At 43.1% G+C, this 26,073-nt stretch overlaps 1 protein-coding gene across 3 annotated transcripts in view; it reads left to right on the forward strand.

Annotated features, from left to right (window-relative positions):
- The window catches only part of LOC134555496 (BEN domain-containing protein 5-like), an 898,337-nt gene that overhangs the window by 748,041 nt on the left and 124,223 nt on the right, over positions 1-26,073 (forward strand). For all 3 annotated transcript variants that reach the window (XM_063407113.1, XM_063407114.1, XM_063407115.1), the window contains exon 9: positions 6,233-6,344. In XM_063407113.1, the coding sequence (XP_063263183.1) occupies positions 6,233-6,344 (112 nt within the window). The remainder of the gene's footprint in view (positions 1-6,232; positions 6,345-26,073) is intronic.

Raw genomic sequence — 26,073 nt, forward strand, 5'->3', positions numbered from 1 at the left:
GTGTTAAAATTCTCTTTCTCAGTGGTTTGTAGCTTGTAACCTATGAGCAGGAGGCTTTTTGGACAACATCGGAAAAGAAAGTTTATATAATACTGCATTATGGCCTACATGTGTGAGAGTTCTGGAGGCCCTGTGCCTACAGTGGAAATACTGTGGGATCCAAAAGTTGGGAAGAAAAAAAACAACAAAACAAACAAACCTGTCTCCTGTGTCATTAAGTCAGTGATGTGTTTGGTTTTGAAAAGGCCAAACAATGAATCAGGCTTTAAAATGGAAGCACTGTAGGTGTTGCCAGCAAGTTGTTTGAAACACCTGAGTGCCCAAGACTGGCGTGGCAGTGACTCAGATCCAGCTGGGGCAGGAGTCTGAGAAAGCCTTCCCAGGGCAGGACAGATGGGGCTGGTTCCTACAGGGTTCATTTGGATATCCACACATGGGGATAGGCTCTTCCTAGGGGAGAGCTTTGCTGAACTGGGCTTGTATCCCAAGGGAAGTGCTGGAAACCCTGTCCCACTGAGAACTGGGCTGGGCACAATGCAGATGTGGAAACATCTCAGAGTCCTGTGGCTCCTGCAGGGGTGAGCTGCACCAGGGAGGGGATCTCACCCTCTGACAGCCCAGGCACACTCACAGCGTGGAATTCTCCTGTCTGCAGGATGGGGTTTTATTTCCAGCGTGCTGCTTTGTGCCCTGGAATCCTTGTGGCATTACCGAGGGCCCGGGCTGTGCAAGGAGAGCTAAGACAAGAATTGAGACATACCCTGAAGATCAGAGCGTGCCCGTGTCAGGAGGGGACGCGTGTCTTCCGTGGTGTGTGTGCCTGTGACACCTATTACCAGCCCTGAGAAATGCATGTATTCGTCAGGAGGAGAAAATACCCCTTTGCGTTTATTCTTATTTAACATTGTTTACACAGAAAATGGAGAAACACATCTTTAACCGTCATGTACGATTTAAACTCGTGTCAGTACAGCAGGCAGTGCTCATTCTGCAAACATCTACTCCACCGTGTGGGCTCTGGGAGCTAATGCTGCTCTCCGCACGGCCAGCCCGCTCTGGCACTGCAGTGGTTCTGCTAAATGGCCTTTGTGAAGGTTTCCGGAGCTCTAAATTAAAAATGCAGAAAGCTGGGGAGGAGGAGAGAGTTTTCAGAGCAGGGGTTCTCTGTAGCTGGAGCCTTAGCATGTCTTGCTACCTAATTGCTTTAGAATATGTGGGCTTGAACGGATCCTTTTTAATGAATAATAGGCAAACGCATAAATCTCAAACCCCGAGCACCCAAACGGTGAAACACACACTAATGAAGACCTGGCTTGGCTGGCAGGTGCGCAGCTGATTCGTAAAATGCCGTGAATATATCAGTTTTGAAGTGATGCTTGTGAGAAGAAGCAAGTCCTGTGTGTGTTGCCCTTGTCCCTGCTCCCTGCTGCCAGACCCCTGCTCTGTGCCAGCCCCATGGCACTGCCTGCTGCACTCTGCCTTCGAGGAAGGGCAGCAGGAGACACCAGCCAGCTCTGCCTGCTCTCTCTGCAATGAGGGGGAAATCAGGGAGTGCTCCCCCTTCCCTCCCCACTGCCTTTCCAGTTCCAAATCCTCTCCCTGTCGGCAGAGCCATTCGTGGGCTGGAGCTCCCCGGCTTTGTGTGTGGAGATGATCTGGAGATTCACCTGGGGCTGATCCAAGGAGCCAATGCAGCCTTGCAAAGCTGGAGGGAAGGGTGCAGGGCCCTCTTTGTAATAAATCACACGGCGTGAAAAGGGATTTCTCTGCCTCCTTTTCCTCCGTTATTCTCAGTGTCTCACCTTGTGGAAAGGGGTCTGTGAGGAAGAGACTTAGGCTCACATGGTAGGAGAAATGAGCAGGGCAGGGAGAACTGAAGGCAAAGGAAGGCAGAGTTCCTGGAGCTTTCTATAACTTGGAGATTCCAGGAAGATTCTGAAAGAATAGGAAGAAGCCCTAAAAAATAAACCTAGCATGAGCCTCGGTGCTAAATCCTTCCTCAGGATGTTGTCACTAAGAAATCCTTAAAAGCAGTGATGAGTTCAGTCCCAGAGGCAAAGGGGTTCTGTCCAGAGGACTGCCCAGCAAGCTGGGTGCTGGTCTGAGCATCTTTGGTTTTACTGAGTTGAGCTGGTAACCTCTTCAGATCTGGCTGCCTCCCAAGTAGGGAGGGATGAATGCTGCAAAATGTTTCAGTTTCCAGTGCAATTTTGAAACTCATTTGCTTTGACTGAATTTGCACTGTGTTTATGTAAATTTATAAACACTGTAATAAATTTATCTACTTACAGAAAACAGAAATTTTAGGAAAAGGCTGGAAAACATTGGTGAAACACAAATTCTAATTCAACAAGAATATTCACAGAACCTGATTTAAATGAACATTCAGTCACGAAGCAGAAACACAGCATGTGGTCTGTGTATCTAGCAAGCATAATCCAAAATTCAAACAATGGTTATCAGCTTCAATGTGTTAAATTACACACATGTCATTTTTTGTGGCTGCAGTGACTATGTGACCAAACCCCAGGTTTTTACAGTAGGAATGAAGACCAAAATCAGGTAATAGCTGCAGATTGCTATTTTGCTTGTAGCTCACCTATTCTGACTGTGCTTTTTCCTAACCTGGGAGAGTCTGTGCCAGCACGTCATTGTCATCAGGCACTGTGACCTGCCCTGATGTTCATGAGAGCATTCATGGGCATGGTCATTAAGCCTCGTGGAATGAGGTATCCTCCAGTGCCCTTGTACCAACCCTCACTAATTTTGAAGCTGTTTTTGTCTTCCCTTGTACCTCTTGGAGTCTGTAATGTTTCCTGAAATTTTGTCTTCTGTCTCCCCCTTTTAAGATCATCCTTAAAAAGTCCTTTGATATAATTCAGGTTTTCCCCCCACCCTTATTAATGTTATACTGAACATATTACTTTATTTACAGCACAAAACAAATCTAAGCTGTATAGGGCAGATTTGGAGGCACTTTCTAAAATGGGGAAACACAGCCATGCGAGGAGCTGCATTGAAGCAAATGACAACACTTGCACTCTGAGTAAAAGAGGTGCTCTCAAATAATGAGAGATTATGTATTATTTTAAAATACACTTGTTTCCCACCTCAGAGCTGCTGTTCCCAGAGCACATCTGTGTTTCTACTCTGCCTACCCAGTGTTTGAAGCAGCAGGCAAATAGTTAAGCAGTGGAACCAGCAGCAAAGTGTTCCAGAATTAGCTGGTTTAAGACCAGGAGGATGAATTAAAAAGCAGAGCAAGGTGCAATCTTTAAGTTATCCTGTTCAAGCTCTTGCATTGGAGGCATTAGCCAGGAGGGAGATCACATCAGCTGGGAGCAGGGCAATGAAATGAATGCAGGATCTGTAACAGGCACGTGGGATACTTTTGCCGTAAGTTTTGGTTGTGTCCTGATATATGTGAGCTTTGGGAGACAGTTCTACACGTAAGAGAGTCAATAATCAAATCTGAAGTACCCAGGAACACAACCTGATGTTTCCTCAGAGAGGCCACAAGTTTGCAGCAGAAGAATAAAGTGAGGATGTGGTAGATACAAATTTGTCTTTAGGCAAAATGGGAAGAAAAAAAGACTTGAAAACTGGAAGGGGGGAGAAAACATTTCACTGTTTCCAGACTGGAAAGAAACAGTAATGCCTACATCAGAAAGTTAATTAATTGTTGTTACATTGATAAATATGTGATATACCACATCAAAGACTAGCTAAATGATATTTGGAAATTAATTTGGATTCCTATTAAACGGAGCTCAGAGGAGCTTCCCAAATGAATAACTTGTTTGCTAAACATTGCTTCCTTCTGTTTATAAACTCCTTTCAAGTAAAGACAACTATTTTCCACTGTTCTTGTTGTTTTAAATGAACTACAAGATTAATCTCTTACCAGACACTCCTGACACATCCAAATACTGCAAATTGCAATGCTTTATTTAGGACCTTACAAAAATTAGGTGTTGCTTACCTCTTTTCTCTATGGGGATGACTTGGATAAAGTTATCTAAAAAGTCCCAACCCCCAAACTTGATATTAACAGTATGCTCATTTTCTCTAGTGTTAAATATTATTAAAAGAAAATGTAAATGTGACACATTAATTATGTAAATATAGAATCAGATTCTGAGCTCTTAAGAAAGTTTCTGTACAGTAAGAATGTTGTTTTCTTGGGAACTGTGCCAAAATACAGTAAAACTCATAACAGTTTCTGCTTTTATTAAATGAAAATCTCATTCCTCTCATTCTGCTATTCTGCCAGTTTTATCCTGGTGTAATTCCACCTATGTCTCTGGAAGTACTTCTGGTTTTTATTAATGTCTGTGAGTTCAAAAGAAGATAGGATTTAGTAGAGCTGAGTGCAGAGAGTTTACAAGCAGACAAAAAGAGAGAGAAATCTGACACAGTATGCTGTGCAGTGGGATGGCAGCAACTTTCAGACTTGTCTGTGGAATTGTAGTTGTTTCAAATATCTAGGAAAAATCCATCTGGTTTCTGTACAAGCAGAGAAGTGGCCACCACCACCAGGAGGTGGCTTCTGCAGCCCAGCATGCCCCATGCCAGCAGTGGTGGAGCTGCAGAGCTGCAGAGCTGCAGAGCTGCAGTTGGGTGTTTGGGCCCCCAGAGATGGCTGGGTTGTGTCAGCCCAAAGAGCAAAGCAGCTCCTGCTTGCTGAGATACCCACAAGAATTTTCACAAAAGAATGTCCCATTAACTTTGTATCCTTTGGTTCATTGGAAAATATTCATTCATCAGGTTTGGAAATGAATTCCCTACTCTGGTTTAGTCTCCTCACTTTGAATATTTCACCTGAGTTTTATTTTCCTTTCTATTTGCTAATTAAACCTATATTTTGGGTCTTCAGATTCTTACAATTTTTTTGTCAAAGGATAGCACTGCTGGACTGAATCTCTATTGTTTGCATAGGTGTGTTTAAAAGATTAAGGCTGAACAGGCATTCTTGTAATAGACACGGGATCAATGAAAGCTCTTCTTTTCCCAAGAAGCTTTAGGGCTTAGCAGCGAGGTTGATTTTTTTGTTTGTTTGTTTTAACTATAGAAGAAGTTGCAGCTCTTCCTGGGCTTCTATTATTTGTGTGGTCTTCCACAGAATTCCTGAGCAAGAATTTACCCAGCTCATCCCAGGCTTAGCTTGAGAGTGCAGAGTTCTCTTCCTGCATGAATCAGTAGCCAAAGATTTTCTAGGAGATCTCTGCAGTAGGCAAGGCTCCTGATTTCCCCCTTCTCCTATTTGTGCCACTTCCAGCTTCTTAATTTATTTTTCAAATTTCAAATTTTCAGTTTAATGCTCACTCTATCCACAGCCTCCTGAGTTTCAAAGGGGCCTCACAAAGAATTTGGATACTAGTCTGTGGGTCTGTGGGCAGCAGAATCCAATTCGGGACAGTGACCTGGCAGGGATATGAGCCAGGGCAGGAAGGGGAAGCCAAAGTGGCATCCGTGCTCCAACACCTCCAGGATTTGATGGCCAATAAGCATTTTAACCTGGTGATTTGGTTGGCTAACTTCTGTAGGCAAGTGCAGGAGGGGAAGAGACCTAGGCCCGGGTTAGTAGAACAATGACATTCATGGTTTAAATCCCCTAACCACAGACTTGCTGGCCTTTGATTAGAATGCTCTGAACAGCCCTGCTGAGTCATAAGCCTGACTTTCTATAATAATAATATTATTTTTTATTTACTATTATTTATTTATTTACTATTTTCATAAATAAATAATATGTTTAAAATAACAATATAATTATATTTTAAAATAAAATATTTATATCATATCATATCATGAATATTTAATAATAATATAATGATATGATAATGAAAATAAGATGATGATGATGATGATTAAAAATAATAAACGGATAAGCTGAAGGTCCAGCTTGGTGGTGAATCACCCTCATGGCTGCAGACCCTCAGCCAGAGCAAAGGGAACCTCCAAGATCAGGTGGGGCTGCTCCATGGCCAGCCTGCCCAGCTGGGAACAGGCAGAGGATGCTGTGGAGGGGAAGGAGGCTGAATGACCGAAGCTGTTCCAGCTGATATTCTGCTGCTCACCTTATTTCTGAAAGGTGCCATTGCTGCAGCCTTTCCTCAGGGGAGCGCTTGCTCTGTTTCCCCCAGGAGAATGACACTCCACTACTCCAGCTGCAGAATAAACCCCGGTCCTGCCAGCCCCTCTAACCCTTGTGTTCTGTGTGTGTGTGCAGGTGCTCCCTGCTGGGGTTCGATCTGAACCGGCACTGGGCAAACCCCTCCCCGTGGGCTCACCCCACCCTGCACGGCGTGAAGGAGCTCATCATCGACATGTACAACAACCCGGTGAGTGGGGACAGGTACAACAACAACAACAACCCAGTGAGTGGGGACACATGTACAACAACCCGGTGAGTGGGGACACATACAACAACCCGGTGAGTGGGGACACGTACAACAACCCGGTGAGTGGGGACAGGTACAACAACCCGGTGAGTGGGGACACATACAACAACCCGGTGAGTGGGGACATGTACAACAACAACAGCCCGGTGAGTGGGGACACATGTACAACAACCTGGTCAGTGGGGACACATGTACAACAACCTGGTCAGTGGGGACACATGTACAACAACCTGGTGAGTGGGGACACGTACAACAACAACCCCGTGAGTGAGGAGATGTACAACAATCCAGTGAGTGGGGAGGAGACCTGCACAACAACCTGGTGAGTGGGGACAGCAGGGCACTGCTGAGGGTCCCTGCGCTCGGGGACCACCCTGCTGCGGGACACAGGGGAACAACCGTGCCCTCTGCCACAGGAGCCAGCAGGAGTGGAGAAGGAAATGGAGCTCAGCTTGGATTAACCATGGAATAATCCTGGAAGCAGGGCCTGAATCCAGCCGGGCTGCTCTCATGCTCTGAGCTGCAGCCCCCCAGATTGAATTGGGGAATGGCAGCAATGCTCAGTCGGGGCTCTGTGGAGCGCAGTGCAGGAGAGGAGAACATTTGCAAATGTTACATAGACACGCACACACACACCCGTGCTCACTCAGAGAAGCAGAGGTGTTCCTGAAGGTGAAATCTTGGCTAATCAGAGGAGATAGATCGTGGAGAATATGGAAAAGAGGAGTGGGAGGGAGGCAGACAGCTATTGAATGTTTGACATCAAAGCGCAGAAGGATTATTGAACGTGGCACCTAAGAAAAACTGCTGAAAAAAAATGGAGATGGGTAGGAAAAAATCACTACCAAAAAATAAGAGGAGATTTTATAGATTATTATTTTTTTTCATTGTGGGATTCCTGATATTTGTCCTTTCTTTTTGCTTCTCACAATGGAGAGGGAATTTGAATCTTTAAGTCCCTGAAGTTTTGCTAATCTTTTCCTTTTGTTTTTCTTTTCCTTTTGTTTCTGTGAAAAAGGACTTGGCTTGCCTTGCTAATAAAGAAAGAGGATTCTTACCCCCGGCTACATCATGTATAGGATAAGACCTCCTTTAATTTAACTCCTGGTTTTCCCAGTACATCTTAATTGGGCTTTTTATCTTCCAGTAATACCTGTACAGAGGAGATTTTAGGTACAAGGAAGATAGGTTAATAGATAAGATCCTTACATATGGACTGGAATCCAATTGCATGAAAAATATTTTCTTGGACTGCTAATTGTTTGGCACAGAATTTGTCTTTCACTTCAGTTTTGCAGCACCTTGCACTGTGCATTGTGCCTCTGACCAAGGCTCCTAAGCTCTGTTAAAGTGATGATGATAATGGAGGAAAGGCACAGAAAGGAGCTTTGAGCCAGCCTGGTCTTTCCTCTGTTTTCTACCCCAAAAAGAAAGACAGTTTTCCCTCTGGATGATGGGGAGAGCATGCAGAATGCTTTGAGGAGAGGTTTTTTCCAAGAATGAAGAGGTCTTTAAGCATTACAAGAAAGTTGGGTGTAGGGAAATGGTTGTAGCCAGTAAGGCCACAAATCCTGGCACTAATAAAAGTTATTGTCAGTAAAGTAAAGCTATTCTTGGAGGTAGGGGAAGTTCTGTTCAACTTCATCCCATTCTAAGGGAGCTTTGAAAATTCTGGTAGCTTTCAGCTGTCCCATGTGTGAAGAATGAATTAATTTGCTTTGGTGGCTAAAATGAAAAATCAAAAGAACTGTTTGGTGAGAGCTGGGCTGAAATGGAAATCTTTTTGTTCCTCCATCTTTCTGTCTCTCACTCTACCCAGTGATCAACCTGAGATGAACCAGTTCCAGTTAATTTCTTTCTGAAGGAAAGAAAAGGGAGCCTTTTAAACACAAGTGTAACATTTCATTTTCAAAGTAATTTATTTTTTTTAAATACTTTTAGATTTTTTTTAATTAAAGAACCAGCAAAGTTCACATTTCTCTTCAGAATTCCATTTCTACCCATCAATAAAACCTCCTTGTCTGGCTTTATCATCTCCTTGTCACCACCAGCCTTTCTGGCAGTGCCAGGGGTGCTCAGCAATGCAATGCAGTATATGGGATTTCTGCTATTTTCAGGCAATACCTGACTCTTAGTCCCTCTGAACCCAGTAATATTGGTGTGAAAAGACCACATCCAAAGTGCTGGGACAAAAGGGGGAGACATGGCAGCTGCCTCAGAGGGCAGGCATGGGACTGTCCATGCACCATCCTGCATGTGACTGCTTTTATTAAGTTGTGACAGAGTGCCAGAATAAAACCTGCTTTGAATCTCTTCAGGCAGCTAAAAATTTGAGGGGATTTTCAGGGGTAAATGTTACTTTCAGATGACTGATACATGATAGATGGCTGGCTGCATGCACAGGTGACCTGCTGCAGGAGGGCTGGTGTCAAACTGTGTCACATCAGGCTGTTTGCATTTGGACATGTCTGTCCTCCCTCCCTCCTCCTCACCTGAAGCCTTCCCACACTGGGGAATATGAAATGAAATAAAATGCAAAACCCAATCCCCTGAGAAATTATGTAATAAAAAAATAACCTTCATCCCTCCCATTGCAGACAAGATCTGGGCTGCCCACAGAAGGCTGAATTGTTTAAAGCAAGAGCAAGTTTGGCTTGATGTTGCCATTGCAGAACAGCTCAGTGCAGGGCTTCCAGATGTATTCATTCCCTTAAATCACTTAAGGAAAATTAGCTGCCATAAGACCATAAACCCATGTTTTAAATATTGCTGCATAGGAGGATTTTTCTTCTGCTCTGCAGTATGGGAGATAAGCTCTTTCCTTTGAAAAAAAAAGTTCATTCTGGAGCAGGGAGGATGAGTGACACAGAAATAAGTGAAGTGGGTATGAGGCACACACACAATGCCACAGCTACAGTGATTCCAGCACTGAGTGTTCCAAGGCTGAGGGTTTGCTGTAGTTACTGTATAAAAATAATCCAAAGCACTCGTGGTTCACTGTTCTTCTGGGTTTTACAAAGTGTGCTTATTTTATTTTATTTTTAAAGTGTTTCAGATTCTGTAAGGACCATGTCATCCTTAGGAAGGAATGGAGGCCTCAGGAAATGAAAGAATAGGAAGTTTTGATCTCCATGCCAAGGATTTTGGCACAGTACCTCTGATGATCAGTGTCATTATGTTGACCTGCAGGGAGTGAGATATCCTCAGCAGTTTTTGGTGGTATCAGTCTTGCAGATGGGACTGGAGTGACAGTCTCCTCTAGATCATGTGCTGTTGGCTGGGGGTATTTCTGTTCCCAAATCTTTCCCTGCCCACATGTGAGCCAGCAGGTTCTTCCCACACCCCACCAGGTGATCCCTGTTGATGGTTTCCCTGTCTGTGCTGGAGCAGAATTATCTCAGAACGTGGACATATTTTTTAAACCACCCCAGCTGACTTTTGTTTGGAGCATGTTAAATTATGTTCCTATGCCCATCCCAGCACTCTTTATGAACAGATTTGGTGAGTGCACCCAGGTTGTACACTCAGCCCCCTCCATAAGAGCACTGTGATATGGCTTTTATTCACAGGGGCTGGTGTTACTCTCCCATCTGACCCCTGCCTCCTCCAAATGGAAAACTCCCACATAGTAAGCAGCTACTCAGTGTTTTGTTTTACCTACAGTGTTCATTGTGCAGCCTTGTCCTGTGTTCACTGTCACTATGCAGATCCTGCTCTGAAGACAGAATTATTAATCTCCTCATGGACTCTTCTGTTCTGCTCCTTGCTATACCCTGGGAGCACTGCAGAAGTGTGGATTATTTTTTTGGGGGGGACCCCTGTGAGAGACAAATGTTTGATCCTTGTGGGGATAGGAAACAGTTGTGATCACACCTACTCATTTGTGATGGATGGTTTAAGATACCTGGAATCTGATTTGTTTCATGTCATTCAGCAAAGATTGATACCTTCACTGTCTGGCTCCTACCCCACACTTCTGCAAGGAAGATTGGGATAGACTATTTCTGTCATTTGGTTTTCCTAGGAGACAAGGAATAGGCAGTGACTGACCACTTGGAATGAGTCTGTTTCAAGTTATTTGCTTCTCCCAAGTGAAAATGCAGGCATGGGATTCAGGGCTCCCAGGCACATTCACTGCAACACTGGACTTTGTGTTCTTCCTTCTGTGTTCCTTCTGTTGTGCCTGTTTTCCACCTCCTGTTGAATTAGACTCCTACAAGCAAATCACTTCTTTGCTAGATGCTGTTCACCTTTTCACTCTAAGTGAGCTGGAGACCCATCCAAAATAACAAAAAAACCACACTTCCTTGGGATGAGCTCCTTAATTATCATCTTCTTCACGCACACATATACTAAAATTTAAATTATTTTTGCATAACTGACTTTTCTGTATCCATTCCTGACTTTGCAGTGCTTGATGTTACAGCCCTTGCATACTTTCAAAACTATTCTGGGTTAAAGTTTTCACTGATTCAATGCAAAATGAAAGCCCCAGCATGCTAAAATCTGAGTCATCCTCTGGGCTGGAACCTTTAGATCCACCACACAGACATCTGCCACAGGGGCTGATGAATGAGCTGACAGAGGATGGCAATCTGCTATTGCTGTGGACAGGAAAGAGGGAGGGAAGGAGCCCGTGGGCTTCAGGGGTATCTGCTGACAACAGCATTACTAAGATAGGATGAGTAAACATGATACTGTAGGCATGGGTAGGGGTGGTGTTTAAGGGTGAATGACACCTTTTATGTCTTTGAGAAGGTTTTTTGAAGATCCCATGTGCAGGCTCAGACTGGAATAAAATCATTATTTTCCAGTCTTCCTCTCTCTGAGGGGACCTGGCTTTTGATCTAGGTAGGCTTGAGTGGGCAGGCAGTGAAAGTGCAGGGGAATTAGCCTGGTAAGTCAATGTAACTGGATTCTTCTCTTCAGAAAGAGAATATATTTTCTTTCTTCCAAAGTTACTGAACACACAGTCCTCTGGGTCTGTGTTATCATCTCTCCCCAGGCCCTTCTTTAGAGAGTGTCCTCCTGGGGCTGGCTCCCCCCAGAACATCCTGCACCTCACTGCTGCAGGAGGGCAGCAGAAGAGCTTGTGTTGGGGAAAAAGGCCTGAACTCTGAGTTCCAGCTTGTGGCTGATAAGCCCTGATAACAGCAAACAGGTGGAGCTGAAAGTTGAGTGGTGTATGAAGCAGGTGAGCTCCCACACAAAGGGAAACACGTTGTCTCCCTCCTCTGTGCCCCCTCAGAGCTGCTGTCCTGTCCAGCCAGGTGGCTTCCATAGCTTTCCCCATTGCCAAGGAGCACAGTCTCTCTCCCCTCCTGTGCTCACATTCCTTTCCATTGGCTGTTTCTGCCATTCTGTGTTTTCATGGCTGTCAGGAGGTTGCAGATGCTCTTACCCCTCCAGACTCAGCTCTGTCAATGGTGCAGTTTGGGTGTTGATGCTTGGTGAAGTCCCTCTATCACTGCCCATTTTGTGCTGCTCTGTTTCAGACACTGTTTTAGCCACTCACTGGCAATGCTGTTGCTCAGTTCACATCTTTGCCAGGCCTCCAGCAGCACCAAGGAGAGGAGCTGTGACTGTGCAGGAGCTATGTCCAACTGTGGTGTTGTAGGACTGCTCCACATGCAGCACATCCAACTCCCCACTTTCTCCATTATCCTCAACTTTTGCAGGGAAGCAAATCAGGATTTTTTTTTCTCTTATCCCTGCCATATTTTGAGAGAAGCATTCTGGTTTTATGGAAAACTAATTCACAAAATATAGATTTAGAACCCTGCAACTGATACTGTGCAGGTTGAGACTATCCCCAATGGCAGCTTTGCTTTAGTGACCTCACATCCTCACTTGGGCAGTGCCACATTCTTCACCAGACACCTCCACACCTAGAAAAAAATGCAGCTGGTCTCCAAGATGCATGTGCTTTGCTGGAGAGTGACACAAATTTTATTTTTGTCAGTCCTGTAAAGTGTGTCAATCTTAGAGGCTCTGCTTCCACTCATCTCGTGAAATGATGCTGTTAGTATTACCATCAGTGTGATACTGGATAGGTGACAAGTAAAGTATAACAACAGATTCTGCAAGGTTTTCACATCAAACCTGTACATTTAGGCTTCTTATGCTATAAGCCCTCAGGTAGCATTTTCTAATCTAACATTTGAATGACTGCAAGCAATTGTTTTCTCTTCAAAAATTCTTTTCCCTCATCATCTCCCCTGCTCCTGTTATAAATTGGAGCAGGAAACTGGAAAATAGTGCACTGGAAAATTATAAGCTTATTCTTGTTCTAGTTGAAGCCAGTTTGGATGTTAATAAATGTTTGGAAAGGCTGTGGGTTGGGGTTTGGTGTTGCTCAGAACTCTCTTGGAGCCAAACAGATCAGCTGGGCTCTGCATCATCTGGTGTGAGGAGTCATAGCAGATTAACACAGGGTAATGAGATCTGTAGCATCACACAGTACCTGGCTCCATTTGCTGTTAGCAGAGCTCTGACACCTCTTTCCCCTGCTAAACAACTCAATAGTGGTGAATAATCATTTTAAACTTAACTTTAAAATTAAACTGAATTTTAATACCCCACTGGGAAGTGGTGCTCAGAGAGTCCCTCAGACATCCTGGGATGTTGTTTGACCCTGATGGTTTTCACTCCAACATCAAAACAGCCTTGCCAGGCATCATCTTTCATCAGCAATCCTCAGGAATAATACTACATGCATAATAATGCATGTAATTCTGAGTTCTTCTTAGGCTGCATGGCCAACATGCTGCCTCTTTTTCTCTCCTCCTGAAACTAGAAGAGGGATCCCCTGTGCTCCTGCATTGTTTTCAGCTGTGACAGCCCTGTGGCCACTTGCCATGGCAGTGTTGGTGTTTGTGCCACCCTGCTGATAATTCAGAAGTGCCCTGTAACTCTTCTTTTCTGCATGTCCCGTTGACTGAAGTGTAATTTTCAGTATTTTGAAAGTAACATTGTTATGTGAGTTCTCTGTTGAGCAGTAGTAAGGACAGCCCTTCTCTCAGTGCTGTAATTTGGCAGTGTGGTGCACCCATCTTTGCCTGATTCCATAGGATTGCTTAGGATTTTGGGTCCATTCCACACCTTCCTGCTGGACCAGCACAATCAGAGTTATTAAAGCTCTAGCTAATGTTCTATTTCATGTAGGCTGTTTAAAGATATTCCCATTAAACTCTTCTCATTGTTAACTAAGGATAAATTTGGTATCTGCTGGCAGAAGCAAAGGTGGTATGGAAAATCAGTTTGTTAGCTATGGCATTTTCTGGTAAGCAATCTTGTGAGAGCAACTGTTCAGAGGAACTCCTAAGTTCCTTTCATGCAATTTTAACAATTCTGCTTCCTGGAGTAAGCATTCTCTCTTGATCTAGTAATATGTTCTGTGTTTGTATCTGGTGAAGCAGCTTCTGATCTCAGCAACTTTCTTCCCATAGTCCTTTAAACACACGCAATATTCAAAAAAATTGCAAATAGCAGAGCTGGTTTTACACCAGAACAGATTATTTGCAGGAGATGCTGACTCTTTGCCACTGGAGGGTTTTATGACAGGTGTTTATTGGAAAGAGGTTTAGATAGAGTTAATTCCCTTTTGAGGCAGTTGAATACACTCAATAAACTCTACAGATTTCCTTTTCATCTCCAATTAATCTATGATTTTTGTCTCTCCCCTTTGATTTGTTTTCAACATGTAAATCTTCATAAATATAAATGGGTATATAAAAGTGAATATGTAATTTTCTCTGGTGACTTTTAGGAATCATTGACACTGTTAGATGAAGTTCCACCTGCAGTTGTGAACTCCTTGTTAAAGTGATAGCCAAGGAAGGGAGTGCTACTCAGGCCAACCAGTGTTAATAGTGTTGTTTTCTGTTAAGTAAAGTTTGTATTTTGAAATTACAAATCACATTTCATCTAAACTAGACAGGCTTTTTGGCTGGTTTTGTTTTGTTTTGATCACACTCGCATGTTCACAGTCTAGCTCTGGATGAAGCTCCAGTGTATTTTTGTCAAATACACCAGACTCTCCGAGAAACAAGTCTGAAATGTGTCTACAGCTACCAAATTTCTCTCTGTTTGTACTCAGTCATTGTGCTAATCATATCTCAGTAGTAATCTCTGACATGAGTTATGGTTTCTTTGGTTGACTGGTTTTTTTTTTTTGGTTTTTTTTTGGGTTTTTTTTGCCATTCTTTTTGGTAATGTTTTTATCTAGAATAGGAACAGTTTCCAGTAAAAACAATAACACAAAGAAGAATGAAATATTTTAAGCCCAGAGACGAAAATTTTCATTTTTTCAACACCACAGTGGCCAGTTTTCATTTGTACCTGACACTTCTAAGCTGTTGTTCCCTGTGATACTCAGACACCTGCATGAAGCACTGCAGACAGATTTGTGTGCAGCTCACTCTCATATTTCTAGATAAGTGCCCCTTTTCTCAGCTCTGATATCCTCCCAGGCTGTGTTAATTCCTGCACACTGTGGCGTGGGCTGTCTGTGTGTAGCACCACCAGGTGCTCTAAACATCTGAACCAGTTTGGGGTTTTTGTCAGGACTTTGCCACTCTGAGGAACTCAGTGCTGCTGCTTTTTGTTTGGGGCAGATATGTTAGTTATGACCTCCACTTTGCAGTGATCTACTGCACACCTTATCTTTTCTTCCAGGTGTTTTATTGCTATTACATGGAACTTATGTTGTTGCTTTCTCAGTTTTAGCTCAGCATCTCAGTCTCCTTCCACAGCTCTTTAGGGCCTTTAGTCAAACTCCTCACTTTTACCTTGGATCAAAATATTATCCATCAAAGCTTTAGTATCCTCTCCACCATCAAAACATGGTTGTATTTTCCTGGGATGTGCCTAGGGGGCTGAACACAACTCTAATATCCCTCTGAGGAAATAGTGTCTCCTAAAATAGTTTTTTGAAGATGTACAGCCATGTTCTCTATTTTTCTGGGGGCATCAGCCAGCACCCTGCTGATGAATCAGAGCCATCTCTTCAAAGAATTTACCCCTTGCCAATGGAGGGAAATATTGCCTTTATATAATCCACTTTTTTTTTTTTTTCCTTGGACTGAGTGTACAAGAGGGTTTCAGTATGGATCCTTTTCTCCTTCCCTTGCATCTTCTTCCTGCTTATACATTCTGTAATTCTTACAGATGTGATGTTATCGAATTCCTCTTATAATCTGCACTGGGGAGAGAGGCTTTTGGATGATTTAATTTTAAGTAACATTAATCAGGGAGTGGCTGATGTTCAGTACTGCATAGAGAGTTTCCTCAAGTCTGGGAAATATCATTAAGCTCCTCCTCAGTAATTCTGGTTTCATGTTTCTCCTCCCCTTCTCAGTTTTTCAGTGAGACACGAGAGTTTGAGATTTTTTTTTTCCTAGCCACTTATGAAAAGCTCCCCCTTCGTGTCTGCTCCTTCCCCAAGTGCTGCCATAAAGTGTGTCAGAGTCAAGGTCACTGACAAGTCTGCTTCAGTGCTTGCATTTGACCTGCTGAGCATGAGGAGAATGAGCTCCTGCACAGTGCAGCACTCAATTCCTGCTGCCTCTTGCCAGAGCTCCTGAGAGTCGGGGCTCCTCACAGGATGCAAGTGGAGATGCCTGGAATGAGCTGATCCATTTTATTTTTTCCCACTTCAGAAGGTGTTGGGACCATGCCCTTTGTTCAGTTTTCCCAGGGTTGCATTTGCCTTTTAAGACACAGGGGCAAAGTCACTGCCAGGGCTTTTTTATTTAATACAAAAGAGTTCTTAGTATTCAAAAATGATTTAGAGACAGCTGGCCAAGTGTTTGACCTAACTATGTCTGCTCATGCTATTCTACTGGTGCAAGATAGCAGTAATAGAGCCAGTGGACAATTAGCCCAATGTATGCAATGAAGATGGGTAAAGTGAAATGCTGATTTTAAATGAGAATATTGACATAATAGCATCTCAATCAGGGAGCACTGGAATAGCAGAGTAAAATTGTACACTAATAACAGAGGAAACCAAGCCAGCAGAGGAGTGATATTATAGTTCAAAGAAAGATCAGAAGAAAAAAAGAGAAAAGAAAAAAAAGAAAGAGAAAGGAAAAAAAAAAAAAAAGCAGGGAGTGGAATTGTATCAACAAGTACTGAAAAGCCTCACCATGTCTGTGCATTAAAATTTCATGCCAAAATAGGGAGGTAGCAATGAGTATCTTTAGTGCCATGTTCAGAATTACCACAGAAGCAATGAGGACTCAAAGAATGTAATGACAGAGCCTGATTAAGGGCTATGATTAAAGTTGATGTAGAAACCACATTTATACACTTTAAAAATGACATCTTCTGGAAGCAAGAAATCAAAGAGACCAAAAAAGAAGAGCAATTTTTTTTTATCCCTTAGTAAGGACTGAGTCTTGATTGAAGATGTACCTGTCACAGAAACATTCCTTAATAATAAATATAAACATGCTCAAATTCATCATTCCTGGTGGAATATGAAAACCAAAAAGACCTCAGAATGGCACATACCTCTGAAAGGAGGCCAACATAAAATGGAAAAGAAATCTTAAAGGGCAAAACAGAACAAAATAACACTTTGGGGTGACATGGCAGCTATTTAAAATGACCATTTTAGGATGCATTAGAGGATAACTGTGTTACCCCTATTGGAAAAACTCCACAAGTTTATAAAAGGTTGCATGAGAAGTCAGCAAAGGGGATTATTAGACTGAAGAAGGTCATTAGCATTAAAGGACACCCTTTGAAGTCTTGCCCAAATGAACCAAGGAAAAAAAAAGACCCCGGTACACTCTGCCAAGTTAAATGCAAACCCACAATAATAGCGGACAAAAACAATTTTGAAGAATAACTTGCTAAAGGCATAAAAACTAATAATAAAAACTTTTTCAAACACATCAGAGGCAAGAAGCCTGCCTGGAGGTCTATGAGGTTGATAGATGATCAAGATGTAAAAGAAGTGCTCAAGGAAAATAAGGTCTTTGCAGAAAAGCTAAATGAGTTATTTGCTTTGGTGTTCACAGTGAGGAGCCTAAAGGGAATTCCCAAATTAGAGCTGCTCTTTATGGGGGACTAGTCAGATAACATGGATAACAGTGGTTTAATGGGACTTTTCTAAATCCTAAAGCAGAATTTATACATCTGCTATCTGCTAGCCTTTTTTGGGGGCCTTGACGAGCATGAAGATAAAGCAAATCAACCTGTTACCTGTTTTAAATTTCAGAAAAGCACTGGCAAATTTCTAACCAAATGACTTTAAAGAAATGAAAAATCCAAGTTGTCTTGGATGGTACAAGATTTTTATGCTAATTTATGCTTTCACTTGCATTGTTTCCTTAAACATCCTGTGCTGCCCACATCCAGGGATCTCTGTGTGGCTGTTCTTCCATGAGCTTGTGCATGGCAAAGAAAATACAGCTCCTGCCACTGCTCTCTGAGAGCCTCTTGTTCTATTCCTGATTAAAGTAGAAGGTGTGGCTGTTTGATGGCTGGATTGGCACTATCAGGTTTGTGGACAGCCAGTGGTGGTTGTTCTGCCTAAAAGTGAGCTCTGTTCTGTCCTGTGTACCTCTGCATTCCTGTAATTCTTGAGGACATCTTAGTGGAGTTGCTTTGCAATGCCATCCAAAAAAAATGGAGAAGGAAAAAAAAAAAAAAAAAAAAGAAAAAAAAAAGAGGAAAGAAAAAAAGAAAATTAAAGAGTGAAATTGTGTTTTGCTGGGAAATGTTTACATACTGTATGATTTCCCTGGATAAACAATCATTATCCTCAGGGGAGGCCATTATATTGTCTTTGTGACAATATGCAGAGGTACAGGATAGGTCCACTGATTTCTTGGCATTTGCCATTCCGAAACAGTAATCCCAGATAATCCTGTAGACAGGATTCTCCACTGCTTATTTCCAGCTTGTGCCTGGTTTATTCTGTCAACCAGAGCCCGTGCCTGAGAACAGGAATCCTGTGAGGAAAACAGAGCGACTGCCTAACAGCTAAAGGAAGGTAACTAATGCATCCAGTGGGGATATTTAGGCAGATAGGCTTTAGTTACAGTGGGTGACTAGAGCTGAACCAATAATGCCGTTTCCCTTCTGCAAAGTATAATAGATATCCTTTGTGATTTCAAGTTGCCAGGATCTTTTCCTTTTGCAAACTTGTCCTGTGAGGATTATAATGAAGAAGAGCTGCTTCCAGAGTCGTTATTTTCCTGAAAAACTGCTCTTTTAGTTTCATAGGCATCAAAAAATAGCTTAATGCTGGTAGCATTACTGGCTGGCTTTTGCAGGCAGCAACCCTACAGTTTTGCATATGTTTTCTTGATCTAGAGCCCAGTTTAAGCTGTTGAATGGGGTCTGTGTCTCTAATGTTCCCTAAGTGCAATTATGAAAAGAAATTGCTTATTTGAATCATTAATCGGTCTCTGGATGGCTGCAAGTTCTTATATTTCATGGCTAGTTTCCATGATGTATGTGAACTATTCATAGCTTTGCTCAAGCTGCACTGGAACAAGACTTAATTCCTATTCTTGTTAAACCTTTTTTGCTGAATTCCTTCACTAGTTTATGCTCAGAAACTCTCCCAAGCCCAGAGGACCACTGTATGCAAACCTGCTGGAAGGGCTCCTCAGACAAGAAAACTGAATTAGTAGCTTGAATCTTTCAAGTCGGTGTCACACGACAGATCGATGTTTCCTATGTGGATGCATTCAGTCATCTCTTCAAAATCTGATTACTGTATGCCTTGTGAAAAATCCAATTAAAATGAATGTATTAATTAACAGAAGTTTAATTTTCTTCTTGTCAGGAGATCCATCACGATGTTGGAATTTTACCACATCAAAGTTAGCAATAGTCCCCATCTTAAAAGTATTTTGAAAGCTTCTACTTGCTGTCTTCTGCAGTGCTGACACCAGTGGATCAATAGGTTTTTAAAAGCAGACAGGAATCACCGTGATAATCTAGTCTGACTTACAAAGTACTAAATATCATCCATCATGGTTTTCCTAAATGGGCATCAAAGTCTGAGCTTCCCCAACTTCTGGTGGCTTAGCTGTTAGAGAAAATGACTGATCTAAAAGAGCTTAGAGGATTTATCTCACAAGAGCATCTGGAATATCAAATCTTTCTCCAAATATCTTCAAAACTCCATTCCTGTGCTGGTAAGGTGGTTTTCTTTAAACAAATTCTTTTCTTTAAAAAAAAAAAAAAGATTTTTTTTTTTTTTCTCCAACACATCTACCTTTTGGGAATTGCAGTGCAGAGCTAGATTACTGAGCTGGGTCATTTTGATGGCCTGAGCTGCAGAATCTGACCATACTTTATGTGATAAATCTGCCTGAGCATGCTGAAAGCCAGGGAGACTCCAACGTGTGAGCTGCCCCCTTCATTTCTGTGGGGCTTGTTCGTGTTCCAGGGTGACTCCTTTAGAGACAGTGCTGATAATTATTTCATTATTGCTCAAGTCATAGGAAGGATCACATTACGAAGACTGATCATCCTTGATTCACATAAATGTACATCTGGGAGAAACAGAGAGTTGCTTGAGCATAAACAGCAAAATTTGAGTTAACACACACCATGGAGCATATGAGCAAGGAGGAAAAACCAACAATGTGTTTGAAACTGCTGAAAGGGGAGCTCAGCAAAACAATGTGAGTGCCAAGTTTGTAAAAGCAGTGCAGCTTTGCTCCCTCCCTCATCCTGGTGTTTGTGTCTGGTTTATAGAATCACAGGTTTGGGGAGGACCTCCAGAGATGATCCAGCCCCCTCCAAGGAGGGTCACCTGGAGCAGGTTACAGAGGACCACGCCCAGGTGGGTTTGGAATGTCTCCAGAGAGGGAAACCCAAACCTCCCTGGGCAGCCTGTCCCAGTGCTCTGCCCAGCTCAGAGGGCAGAATTTCTTCTTTGTGTTGAGCCTGACACCACTGCCCCTCCTTGGCCACAAGGACACTGCCAGCTCGTGGTCAAGGTAGACAACAACCTTTTATATTTGTTGGGATATAGAATTTAATGGGGTTTTTTGGTAGTTTTGGTGCTTCTGCCCTATTAACAACACTGCATAATAGGTAATGCTACTAGTATTATCATGTGATTTGGTTAAATAGGTTGTTGCTTTAAATCTTTTTATTCATGGGCTGAAAGTCCTCTTTTTAACTGTGAGAATGTCTTGTATTTAGGTTTTGATTTTCAATAGCACCCTCTGAAATAGGATCCTGTCCTGTCTCATTATATCTTGAAGACAAACCTTCAAAGTTTAAATGCAAGATAGGAATCAGTTTATGCCCTACTGAAATGTAGTCACCTCTGGAAAAGACCCCATCAGCAGAGCACTGTTTGAAGGCAGTTTACTTAGATGTACATCAAGAAAAATCTATTTCTGTTCTGAGTCCAGCTAATTATTGTTTTGTATTTTTTTGAAAATAAACTGCCTTCATCTCAGTATTGGTCTTCTGCTAGGGAATTTGTGGTTGTTTATGACTTCCCCCCAAAAGGATATTCACTGTAGAATTAAATCTCAGCAGGAGCAGATTTAATCCTCCCTGATGACTTGTAGTCTATGGAAACGTTATTGCCTGTGCTTGGTTGGCGAGTCTGCCCTTCAGGAGCTGGATGTTCTCCTCTTGCTGCAGTTAACTCATGCAGTAGAGACAGCTTTTTATTCTGTTTATGTCCCTTGATAATGGCTGTATTGATCTGGCCTGATGTAAGCAAAGGTTCACAGCTCGCCCAACGTTGCTAAGGGTACCAGACTATTACTGCCACCAGCAGACACATTCCATCACCCCTCAGCCTCCGTGTGTGAAGGCAGGAGCAGCAGGATGCCACATGTTGGTGACTCAGGAAAGTGGCATGTGTCAGAATCTGGCATATGTCAGACTTGGATGCTGCTAAAATTAGATTCTATTTTTTTTTTGTCATTTTTGTTTTGACTGCCAAGCAGCACAGGAACGTTTAAAGGTTAGCATAATTTTCGCTTGTTTGGAAACATAAGTCACAATGACAACGATGTGCAAAACCACCTATGATTTTTGTTCTCAAATAACTGAGCATTCCTTTCTTTTAAAAAATTATCAAAGTGACTAAAGTGGCTAAAGCTGCCCTGAATTAGGAGTAAGGTGAGGAAGGTAGGATGTTGTCCAGCCTGACAGCTCTGGGCAAATTACTTCATCATTTCCTTGCCTGCTCAGTTCAACAAGGAATTTCCACTAGAAAGCGAAAGCCAGGAGAAAAGGTTTTGAGCCTGAGTTTTTACTTGCTGCAACTCCAAGTAGAGCTGCAGGAGTGAGAACTGTTAAATCTCCTAATACTGCTAATTTGGCTCTTTGTTTAGAAAACAGTTTAAGTCTGTGATTTTCCTAGCACAAACCCCCAGTTGTCCCTGGAAATAAGAAATAATATTGCAGCTCTGCAGTGATGAATATGTCTCACCATGGCAGAACACTTTGACCTGTTTTAGTCTATTTTTAAAATCAAGAGGCTTGACACCATAGCTGGGAAGGGGTGGTGGTGAGAGAACAGGATTAACCACGAGATCAGTAGGTTGGGTTTTTCCCCCCAGAGTCCAAGGTGGAGGATAGATTAGCCGATTTAAAGTGAAAACTGTTTTCATCTTTTTTCCTTCTCCTTGAGAGCTGGAAAATGCTGGTTGCTTGACCCCATCTCGTCCTGGTTGCAGTCTGCTAATTCCATTCTGCAAGTGGCTTGGTTACCTCCTAACAAGATTAGAGGAAGGGAGGGAGAAAACTGCTCAGTTGTCCTCCAGAGACCCTTGGGAAGGATGATTTGGAGTGGGTTGCCAGGGGAAGTGGTGCAACAAGCCCTGTCCAAGGCAGCCTGTTTACAGTTGTCATAGTACTGGGTTGTTCTCTGCAAAACCAAATTTAGCAGCTGTTGTGTGCTAATCAAACTGAGATGTACCACTCTTGTATAAGGTGGGATTTTGGACAGAGTGTTTGCAAACGACTTTGTTGGTTTCAGCAGTGTTGTAATAGCAAAGGGCAATGAAAATTGATATTGTAACAAACATTGTGATTTTATGTTATTAGTGAAAATAATTTCAAAAGATCTGAAGCACAGAAATCCATCCAAGTACAACACTATTTTAGTTTTCAGTCTTGTTTTGAGAGTGCCAGTATCTACGACTGAAGTCGGTGGAAGCTGGAAATGATCAGTGTGACTGCTTTTAGCCATGCACATTGATTTATCACCTGAACCATTAATATCACCTGAACCATTAATATCTGTGCACTGAGAGCAGTGGGGAAAGTGCATGTGTGTGTGTCTGTACATACATTACACCTATAGTATGTTTTCTGCGTCGTTTTCCTGTTGATTATGTATTTTGCAAAGGAGTTTATCTGCATCCCTTCCCCGTGGAGTTCTGAGGTATGGTTGGATGTGGTTGTGCTGCAGCTCAGGGAGAGGTTTTAGGCATTTGCTCTAAAGCTTGGGAGCCATTTCCCAGGCTGTTGCAAAAGCTGTGGCCCACACTGGGTACCCAGGCCCGAAATGCCAGGGAGCAGCTGCCATCTGGCTCTGCAGGCTGGCCAGCAGCAGAAGGGTCTGTGCTAACTGGAGCACTCAGCTGTGGGAGCCATCCTCAGGAACCTGGGGACTGGCTGCAAGAGCTGGGAGGAATTTTCCTTCCCTCACTCGTGTGGTGCAGGGGTGGATGCAGTGCCCTGCCAGCTGCCCCCTCCTCCAGGAGGCTGTAGGGAGAGTAAAGCTGCACTTGGGCTCACTGGCTCTGTATCCCAGCTAATTTTGTTAATGACAAAGCCAATGTCCTCTTGAACCACCCTGGGACTGATGGGGTATTTTAGGATTTTTGTCCTTTGGACTGGAAATGATAGAACAGACTGCAGACAGAGCATATTGGATTATCTCCTCCTAAGTGCAGATTTCACCACACCATAGATTTCTTCAGCTTGGTAGAGCTGTTGTAGTAATGCACAGGTGAAGCTCTTTCAGCTCTTTTCAGGCTGTCACTTTAATAAACAAAATTACTTCTGGTAAGCAAGCAAGTGAATGCTGTTTAGATGTCTCTGAGCTTTATTATTTTAGTACCAGTAAATTCCATTTATTTTAACTTTCCTCTGCTCATCTGAACTAAATGTGTAGCCTAAGCTTTTCTCACAGTCCTTTTGCAATAAAATTAAAGGAGAGGAGGAGGGTGAGACACAAAAATTCAGAAGGCAAAGTGACTTATGTTTAAAAACTAAGAATGTGGAAAGAGCCAATTTGGCTGTAACAGTCTGACACCAGAAACTGTATTTGCAAAAGGAAGACATTTTTAAGATGATCTACTTTTTTCTCCTCATTCTCAATATCTTTAAAAATGCATTTGGTAATGGCTTTCAGAAACAGCTCTCGGACAGGATATGTATGAAAAACCTTGCTGAAATTCTGCTGAAGGTACAAAAGGACAAATATTCAGCCAGACAAATGGAGACAGAAGGGCACAGGGAGGATGTTAGCTTTCCCCTGAACTTCTTGTAGCAGTAAGCAGTTTAAAGTAATTTTGAATAACCTCATGGAATATGAGTGAAAACAGCTTTGCTGTACATTGGGCAATAACAGAGCAGGCTTGACATATTTTTTGAGTTGACACCCTTGAATGTAATAAAGTGCATGGATTGAATTTAGGAGCAAAATAAATAACACACAGGTTATTAAGCTCCCAGTGTTATTCATGACCATCTTGCATTTAGCAAAACTTTCCATTCTGAAGTCTGCTGCAAGCTGCCGTGGAAAATCTAGTCTGCCCCAGGGGAGCAATGCAGGAGCCCAGGGAATGCCACAGCAGGCACAAGGCTGGTTTTAGAGCATATAGAGCCTTGCTGAGGCATTAAGGTGATGTGCTAAGAGCACAAAACTTTCTAAGAAATAGCTCATTACACTCAGGAGAGCTGCTGATTCTTATTATGGTGTTATAGAAGGGTGTGACCAGTCTTCCTCTTCAATGTCCAGCCAAACTATGAGGAATTCTGAGACAAAAAACTCCACTTGTCTTTTAAAAGTGTGTCAGAAAGAAAAAATCAGTGACAAATTTTGCTTGAGGGGCTGCCTGGTGCCAAGTGCCCTCCAGGTATTCAGTCACCTGGCAGCAGCACTTCACTGCTTGAAGGGATCTTAGAGGTGTGTGTGAGGGATAGATAAGGGTGCTCGGGAAGAAATGGCATTTATTCTGAATAAAGATGGATCTGCAGCCTCCCTGCTGCCATGTAATCCTCGCTGTTCTGGGGTTATTTCAATCAGCCTCAGGAGATCTCCTCTTAAATCTGGCTGTCATTCAAATGGATTTGGCCACTGCAGCGGTGCCAGGGCCACAGCCAGCTGTGCAGCACACTGCTGTCCACACCACAGCTCAATGGGTTTCTGTGTTGAGCTGTACCCACAAAGGGAGCCAAAGAGAACAGGAAGGTGAGATTAGCTCCATGGGAGTGGAGGGAAGCAGTCCTGAATCAAATGAAGTATTTTCCTTTGCTACAAGTATAGGGCATGTCATGGATGGCTGAGTCAGTGCAAAGAAATGAATTACTGTTGTTCCAAACCTGCCTGTTTTGTAATTTGGTCAGATTCTGTCCCCTTGTTAACTGTATGTAAACTTCAAACCTTTTGGTTGACACATTTGGGCAGATAGAACATTTCAGCTCCCCACTTTTTCCTTTGTAATCAATCAGTGGTTTAAGAGTTAGTCTGAAGCTTCCCTGTCCACCTCACTCTGGACCAGGGGCTGGGTTCACCCACCCAAGGGCAGTCTGTAAGCCCTGACAGCAGGAAGAGGAAGGGGATCTCATTTTCCTCCTCGTGAAGAGCATCCTTTGGCAAAGGAAGGAGCTGATCTCTTCTGCTGTAGGTGGCTCACAGGCTTGAAAACGACTTTTCACTGGTGCAACAAATGTTTCTCTTTGTGCCAGGAACTGGCCTGTCCCTTTGGACATGGGATGAGCAGATGCCTAATTAGCCTATTATTTACCATGGTTGAGATGGCTGAATTCTGATGAAAGAGGCTTTACTTTAATCATTGATTCGTGACACAGATGCTTGTATCATGCATTAGGCTGTTTAACCTGCCACAAATATAGCTGTCCCACGCACCCTTTTATAAACATCCTGGCAACTGCACTCTCTTCCTGCATTCCCTGTGAGGGGGAGGCTTGGGAGATCCCAAATTGGTCCTCAGTGCTGGTAATGTGAATACTGAATGCAAGCAGGAGACACTGAATGGCACCAGGGCACTGGGTGGCTCAGACATACACTGATGGCTTTTGGGGAAGGAAGGGATCCCTGTGCTGAGGTGCAAAGGGCTTGCTCTGAATCCTGCTGTCAGCCTGGAACACTGAGCTGGGGCATCCCAGAGAACAGGTCTCTCACGAGATCCCTGTACTTTTTGGGCAGGAGTGCAGCTGTAAACACAGGAGATCACTTAGATGGAGATGAGGCTGTTCCAGGCTTCCTTTCTGTGGCTCCCAGTGTGGTTGTGTCAGACCCCAACAGCCTGAATGTTTATTTTCTTCTCTGGAATGAGTACTGGAGTCCTGGAGAAGGGGCAGTGCTGCTGTGGTCCCTGGCTTTGAGGGAGGTGGATCCCACATGGAAAGAGCTGCTCCCCATATTCTCTTTCTTCTCTCAGTCTCCACTTCTGGACTATACTTTGCTACCACA

The sequence above is a fragment of the Prinia subflava genome, chromosome 10 (assembly GCF_021018805.1).
Source record: "Prinia subflava isolate CZ2003 ecotype Zambia chromosome 10, Cam_Psub_1.2, whole genome shotgun sequence".
Lineage (NCBI taxonomy): Eukaryota > Metazoa > Chordata > Aves > Passeriformes > Cisticolidae > Prinia > Prinia subflava.